The sequence below is a fragment of the Pipistrellus kuhlii genome, unplaced genomic scaffold (genome assembly GCF_014108245.1).
Source record: "Pipistrellus kuhlii isolate mPipKuh1 unplaced genomic scaffold, mPipKuh1.p scaffold_m20_p_3, whole genome shotgun sequence".
Classification (NCBI taxonomy): domain Eukaryota; kingdom Metazoa; phylum Chordata; class Mammalia; order Chiroptera; family Vespertilionidae; genus Pipistrellus; species Pipistrellus kuhlii.
In genome coordinates, this window is record NW_023425529.1 from 49,490,557 (window position 1) to 49,498,069 (window position 7,513).

Below are 7,513 nucleotides of genomic sequence, written 5' to 3' on the forward strand. Positions count from 1 at the left end.
ATCTCTTCCCATATTCTATCCACCAAATTTTTAATACACTTTAAAATTGATTTCAAAGAGGAAGTGGGGTGGGGGGGAAAGAGAGGAAGAGAGAACCATCAATGATGAGAGAGTGTCACCTCTTGTCCACCTCCCTCACGCCCCATATCAGGGATTGAGCCCGCAATCTGGGCATGTGCCCTGATGGGGAGTCAAACTGTGGCCCTCATAGACTGACGTTCAACCACTGAGCCCACCACCAAATTTTATCTAATTTACCTCCTAGATAATATTGTTGGCTTTCTCTATCCTAGCTCAGGTCCTATTACCTCATGCCTAGAATTCCTCATTAACCTTCAGCTAGTCTCTCTGAATCAGTTTTGGTCATCTTCTGCCTATTTTTCTAACTATAGTCAAAGGAATAAAAACAAAATAAAATCAAAGCCATCCCCCTGCCCCTCCCATTTCACTACTTCCTTTCAGTGACTTCCCACTGGTCTCAGGACCAAGGCAAGGTGTTCAATGATTTGGCCACTGCTGACCTCACCAGCCTTATCTGATGCCGACCACCTCAAACTTGTGCTTCAGAAACATAAGCCTGCTTCTCCAACATTCTGTTCCTTCAACCCTCCCCATGCCCTTTGGCTAGGTATGCTCCCTTGTGGGAACCCCTTTCACGGCCTTTGTGGTTCAGGGTTCAGGTTCAGGGTTCGGGTTTTGGGGAAGGTCCCACACAAATGAAAGAGACTAGAAAATTACTTATCTGGGAAATGGAGGCCAGGTGGAAGCCCAACTCTAGCCGGAGGACTACACTTTGCTTGGGCCTTGCCGTCTCTCCCTTTTATTCAGTTTGGGATACACCCATTGCCCTCAGGCAGGCAATTCCAGTAACTGGCAGATTATTTTACCAGTAAGGATTTACATGATTATTTGGTGGGGAAGTTGCTTCAGGTACCACGGTCTCAACTAGGTAGGGATTGGTTGGCTCTGACCTTACAGAGCTTCAAGGTTGACCAGCCTTCTGGGTTTCTTGTTCACACCTTTCTAATTAGTGAGACAATGATGGTTCAGGCACTCCCCCTTTCCTCATATTTAACTACCAGTCACCCACTGGATCCCAGTTTAAACATCCTTCTGCAGAGAAGCCTTCCCCAGCCTCCAGACCAGGCCAGGTACTCTCATTGTAGGTACTCATGCCAACCTGGGCTTTTCTTCATGACAGCTGTCATTGCATGTATTTAAACATTTTGGTAAATAATTTCTATCTCTGTTAGTAGATTATACATCTAAAAGGTCTCCATAAATATCAGTTGAATAAATGGATGTTGAATGGTAACTTTTTATTAAAAAAAAATATTTTATTGATTTTTAACAGATAGAAAGGGAGAGAGAGAGAGAGAGCTAGAAACGTCGATGAGAGAAATATCGACCAGCTGCCTCTTGCACACCCCCTTCCGGGAATGTGCCTGCAACCAAGGTACATGCCTTTGACCGGAATCGAACCTGGGACCTTTCAGTCCGCAGACCGACGCTCTACCACTGAGCCAAACTGGCTTCGGCTGAATGGTAACTTATTATTATTAGGATCTCTCATGTCTTTATTATTCTTATAGGGTCCTCTTCAGAGTGCTGTGGGCTTTTTGCACTTTTCTGAAGGTCTTTCTGAGTATTTTTTTTCCTGGCAAGTTTAGTAGAGTGGGACAGTGGTGGTCATTCATTGTATTGCTCATTCAGAAGCTCATTCAGAAGCATTTTACACATATTCTCATTTAATTCTCACAATTCTATGAGGTAGGTACTCTAATGATTTCCTTTCATAGTTGAGGAAACTGAGGCACAGGGAAGGTAGGAAACTTGCCCTAGGTCATTGAATTAGTAAGGAATAGGGCTAGAATTTGAATCTGTCAGCTTCTTCCAAAGTCCACACTCTAAATACAATGCTATGGAGTCTAAGACACACTGAGACAGTTAGCCAATGAGGACAGTGTGTGAGTACCTGTCCTCAATCAAAGTGCTCTTCTAGTCCAGAGAGGAGAGAGCAGAGAAGTTAGTCATCGGGAAGGCTTACTGGGGCATGCACTTAGACTGACCCTTGACATACAGAGAGTTGTGGGGTCAGTGGAGAAAAGTGAGTGGAGGCAATGCCAGCAGGTAAGTCCCCCTCATGTGTGAGAGAGATAGACTCCATGAAATGAGAATGGATTTTAGACATGACTGAACTTCTCTTATTTTGCCTCCTAGATTGTTTTGTGCCAGAATAATATCCGTAATCAGGCCCATATGAACAGAGTGGTCACCCACGAGCTCATTCATACGTTTGATCATTGTCGTGCTCATGTCGACTGGTTCACCAATGTCAGACATTTGGCCTGCTCAGAGGTGAGTTTTATTGTAAACGATATCTTTTCCCCCCCTGCAGAACACTGTGTTTGAACAATTTATTAAAATATTTAAACACTAGAGGCCCGATGTATGAATTTGTGCACCAGAGGGTCCCTTGACCTGGACTGAGGGATTGGGCTGAAACTGGCTCTCTGACATCCCCTGAGGGGTTCTGGATTGTAAGAGGGTGCAAGCCAGGCTGAGGGACCCCACTGGTGCATGATCAGGGTTGGGGAGAGATGATGGAGTTGGCCAGCTGGGGAGGAATGCAGGAGGTTGCCAGCTGAGGAGGGATTGTGAGAGGGTTCCAGGGCATGTCCAGCCCATTTTGCTCAGCCCTGATTGGCCAGATCCCAGCAGCAAGCTAACCTACTGGTGGGAGTGTCTGCCCCCTGGTGGTCAGTGCACATCATAGTGAGTGGTTGAATGGCCTTAGCATGTCATTAGCATATTATGCTTTGATTGGTTGAACGGCTGACTGGACAACCAGACACTTAGCCTATTAGGATTTTATTATATAGAATTATATAGGATACTCATTTTCCTATTGTGATAGCTCCATGTTCGTCTTCAATTTCTGTTTCTAACTATTGAATACAAATTTTTGAGACACAACAGAGAAATTTTAAGTATTTTTTAGAATTGTATTAAATATAACCTTTTTAATCCTAATAATAGTGATTAACTTTAATTATAATAAACTATTTCTTATGGAATGAACTATGTAACATAAAAATTAAGGGCAGTTAACATTTACTGAAGGTTGTGTGCCAAACATTGTTCTGTTTGTGGATTTTTTTTTTTTAAGTGAACATATCCTCAAGATTTTATTGTTACATAATAAAACAAAACACGAAGCTTAGAACTAGATCAGTAGGCCCTTTCTCTTCCTCTTCTTCTTCTTCTTCTTTTTTTTTTTTTTTTTACAAAAAGCTCCACGTTTACTAACTATATATTCTAACATTGTCAAAATTTCAAGCACGTTATTCTGAAGCTCAAGAAACTGCAATACTTAGTATTAATTAAAAATTGAAAAAGGGTAGAGTTCAAAATAAAAATGCAGAAAATGTTTACTTTGGTGGATCTGTATTGATGCCATATTTTTCCTTGAGAAGTTTCAACTATTCTTCCTTCTTCCTTGTGTCCATCTTCGGAAATGCCCTGTTGGCAATATAGTACAAAACCACGAGGTATCTGTTTCAGACGTTGAATTCGGACAGGTGGTCACATGCGTTCTTGGCATCAAAGATGTCCTCACAGAGCACGTAAGCTGTTCCTCTAGTTTCAGATGTGTTCCTCACTCCGATTTGAGGAATAGATCTGTAGTTCCCAAATATATCATACCTTTCTTCAGCTGTGATTTTGTAAATCCGATTTACTCCAGGTGGAAGTCTAATGTTCGCACTCTTGGCTGCTGGCATCGCCATTTTGCTGGGCTGATGAGGTTACCGTGGCAGATACTAGAACTCCCCCTTGTTCCTCCTGAGCTCACTCAGCTTTCAGCTCAGCACGGCCTCAGACGCGGGACATCCACACGCAGGCTCCATAACGCAGGCACACCTGGCCCTTTCTTCCCTTATCTCCTCCTGGTTCACAATGCTTGCATCTCTTAATGCCAGCTATCTCTTAGATCTTCAGTAGGGCTCAGCACATTCAAGCCTCAGCACAATCTTCTTTAAACAAATCAAAAAACAATTTTTTTTAATTGATTTTATTATTTAAAAAATTTATTGAGCTGAAACTGGTTTGGCTCAGTGAATAGAGCATTAGCTTGCGGACTGAAATGTCCTGGGTTCGATTCCGGTCAAGGGCATGTACCTTGGTTGTGGGCACAACCCCAGAGAGGGAGGAAGAGAAAAAGAGAGAGAGAGAAAAAGAGAGAGGGGTTGAGATTGATTTGTTGTTCCCCTTATTTAGGCATTCATTGGTTGATTCTTATATGTGCCCTGACTGGGGATCAAACCCATAACCTTGGTGCATTAGGACAAACTCTCTAACCAACTGAGCTTCAGCACAAACTTCTTTGTAGTTTTAGCTTTTTTTGTGGAAAATCAGCTTAGTCTGCCTACCACAGCCACTCTGCTTCCTGGAGTAATGCCGCTTTCCCTGTGCACAGAGAATCCTTGCCCATCTTGTATTGTGTTACTTTGTGGGGTTTATGCTTGCCTCACTTCTTACAGGAAGTCCAGCGGGTTTTAGGAACATTCTCCATGTTTGTGTGAGTGCTTTCAGCACGGAAAGCGATTGTGGGTCCTTATATATTATAGTTGTCACAACAGCCCATGGAAGTGGACACTATTATCCTCATTTAATATCTGTGGAAAGGAAGGCATTTGTTTAGATTCCATACTTCAGATTTATAACCAGGGTTCCTAACTGGCTTCCTGGGCTGCTTTCTTTAGGTAAAGATCCTTTCTTGCTCTAGAGTAAAATATAAAAATATATTTGTGAATAAGCACTTCGGATTGCTCTAAAAAATATACATGTAAATATAAATATACTTTTGGAGAGACATAAGTATTTCATAATTGAATTTCATTAATCCAAGAGTACAATGTATCGAGAAATTAAAAAACTAATATAAATTTCAACTTTATATTTTATAATTTAGATTATATTCTCTTTCCCTTAAAATTAATAAGCAACCTCACTGCATCTAATTATAACTCATTATTTGGAGACTAGACTGAATCCTGAGTAGTTTTTTTTTTAAACTTTATTTTTATTGTTGACACTATTACAGATGTCACCCCCCACCCATTGCCCACCTGCACCCATCCTATAGTCCCCCTTCCCTCTGGCCATCGCCCCACGGTTGTCTTGTGTCTGTGGGCTAGGCTTATATATTCTTTGGCTAATCCCTTCGCCGTCTTTCATCCAGTGTCCCTTCCTGCCGCCCCGTTCCTCCTGACAGCTGTCAGTCTGTTCCATGTATCCCTGCCTGTGTTTCTATTTTGTTCATCAGTTTATTTTGCTCATTAGTGAATCCTGAATTTTTAAGTAGGTCTCTCTCTGGTGTTATGAAGATTAATGTCAGTTGGCTAAAGTGTGTGAGTGCCTTGAGCTGTCAGAGGAATAAGACCGTGTCATTGTAAAGTAGCATGAAGTGGGTCATTCTGTTTGCAGTGAATTAGCAAGAATGTGGCCAGGTTAGCTGTAGAATCTGTGTGGGTAGTCCCAAGATGTTTCATCCATTAAAGCTGCTTTTCACTTTAATAATGTGGTAAGTTAGAAAATATGTCCTAATGTCGGGCTGTCATGCACACCCAGCCCAGAGCCTTTGGCATTGTCTGACAAGCTCACGGACAGCTGCCCTCTTTCTTACTAAAGAACTTCTGGAACCAATAGAGTTAAAAAAATTCTTTCAAAAAGTCTTACGGTTACTCGGATCTCAGAAAAAAATGCTACTTTTATATATTTTTATAATTAAAAAAAAATTGGTTGTTATAAAGGTAGAGAGCCTGGACACTTATTTTCTTTTCATTTACTTCTGTCTTTGTGATAGATTCGAGCTGCTAACCTCAGTGGAGACTGCTCACTTGTGAATGAAATATTCAGATTACGTTTTGGATTAAAACAACACCATCAGGTAAAAACTAACATGAAATCATTTACCTCTAAGAGTGCTAAGAGTGGAAATAATAAATAAAGAAATGAGACGTACAGTTAGTATTTGAAACTTGAAAGAGCTACTTACATGAAATGAATACAAACTGTATACCGTTTAAGCCAAATAGATGGAATTTAGTTCTGGCTTATAATTATGGTTGAGCTGTGTGACCGACAGAGATTTTAATAGTGAAAAGAACTATGATGATCCCGTTCTTGGGATACTTATGGATGGGGTAGATAAGGAGTGGAAGTGAAGTCACAGCCTGTCTTACTTTTATCCTGGCCGTCCTGGGCTTACATTTTATTTTTTATTTATTATTATCATTTAAAATAATATTTTATTGATTTTTTTACAGAGAGAAAGGGAGAGGGAAAGAGAGATAAAAACATCAATGATGAGGGAGAATCATTGATCGGTTGCCTCCTAAATGCCCCCCACTGGGGATTGAGCCGGCAGCCCAGGCATATGCCCTTGACCGTAATTGAGCCCAGGACCCTTCAGTCCACAGGCTGACACTATCCACTGAGCCAAACCAGCCAGGGCAGAAATGAGTTTTGATTATGGTTCAGATATATAAAATGTTATTTCATGATTAAATTTTCATATAAAACTAAAGCCATATACTTTTTTTTTTCTCTTTAGACTTGTGTCAGAGACAGAGCCATTCTTTCTATCCTGGCTGTTAGGAATGTCAGCAAAGAAGTAGCCGAAAAAGCTGTTGATGAAGTTTTTGAATCGTGTTTCAATGACCATGAACCTTTTGGAAGGATCCCACATAACAAGACATATGCAAAATATGCTCATAGAGACTTTCAAAACCGTCATCGGTATTACTCAAATATATGAAGGCAATGACATTTTATATTACCTCAGTGATCATGAAGAAAATATGGTTCTCAGGTACACAAATGTATAAAACATAAATGATCAGTTAAATACAGACAAGACAGAAGATGCTGATTCTAGCATATTATCAGAAAATGTAACTCTGGTGAAAAATGAAACTGCCTTAAACTTCAAGGCAGAAATTATATCTGTATAGCCAATCATTCAGTGAATAAGGCAAATCAATTACGTTTTTGTATTTTCTACATTGTACTTGTGTTTTTTATTCTTGTGATGTTATTTTTATTACATGCTAGGGGCCCAGCACAAAGATTCATGCACCGATGGGGTCCCTCGGCCTGGCCTGCACCCTCTCGCAACCCAGGATCCCTTTGGGGATGTTGGAGAGCTGGTTTTGGCCCCAGCTCCGCAGGCCAGCCCGAGGGCCCCCACTGGCGCACGTGCACTGGGCCTCTAGTATGCATATAAGATCTTTGGTTAATCTCTTCCCACCTTCCTCCCACCCCTTCCCTCTTAGATTCATTAGTCTGTTCCATGTTTCCATGCCTGTGGTTTCTGCTCCTTCATTAAGCGTCTGCCCCTTAGTGGTCAGTGTGTGTCATAGCTACTGACTGGTTGGCTGGTCTTCTGGTTGCTTAGGCTTTTATATATATAGATGATTATTTTATTTATTTTTTTAAAGAATTCCATTTT

The 7,513-nt window shown here is 41.0% G+C and overlaps 1 protein-coding gene and 2 pseudogenes across 4 annotated transcripts in view; 1 reads left to right on the plus strand and 2 right to left on the minus strand.

Annotated features, from left to right (window-relative positions):
• The window catches only part of ATP23 (ATP23 metallopeptidase and ATP synthase assembly factor homolog), a 17,096-nt gene extending 10,024 nt beyond the window's left edge, over nt 1–7,072 (plus strand). For 3 of the 4 annotated variants that reach the window (XM_036457246.2, XM_036457247.2, XM_036457249.2), the window contains 3 exons: nt 2,221–2,358; nt 5,867–5,950; nt 6,617–7,072. In XM_036457246.2, the coding sequence (XP_036313139.1) occupies nt 2,221–2,358; nt 5,867–5,950; nt 6,617–6,820 (426 nt within the window). In that variant the 3' untranslated portion in view covers nt 6,821–7,072. The remainder of the gene's footprint in view (nt 1–2,220; nt 2,359–5,866; nt 5,951–6,616) is intronic. The other variant, XM_036457248.2, reaches the window with a different exon arrangement.
• On the minus strand, nt 3,283–3,788 carry LOC118729790 (annotated as a pseudogene).
• LOC118728429 lies at nt 3,877–4,573 on the minus strand (annotated as a pseudogene).
• Nucleotides 7,073–7,513: the final 441 nt, after the last annotated feature.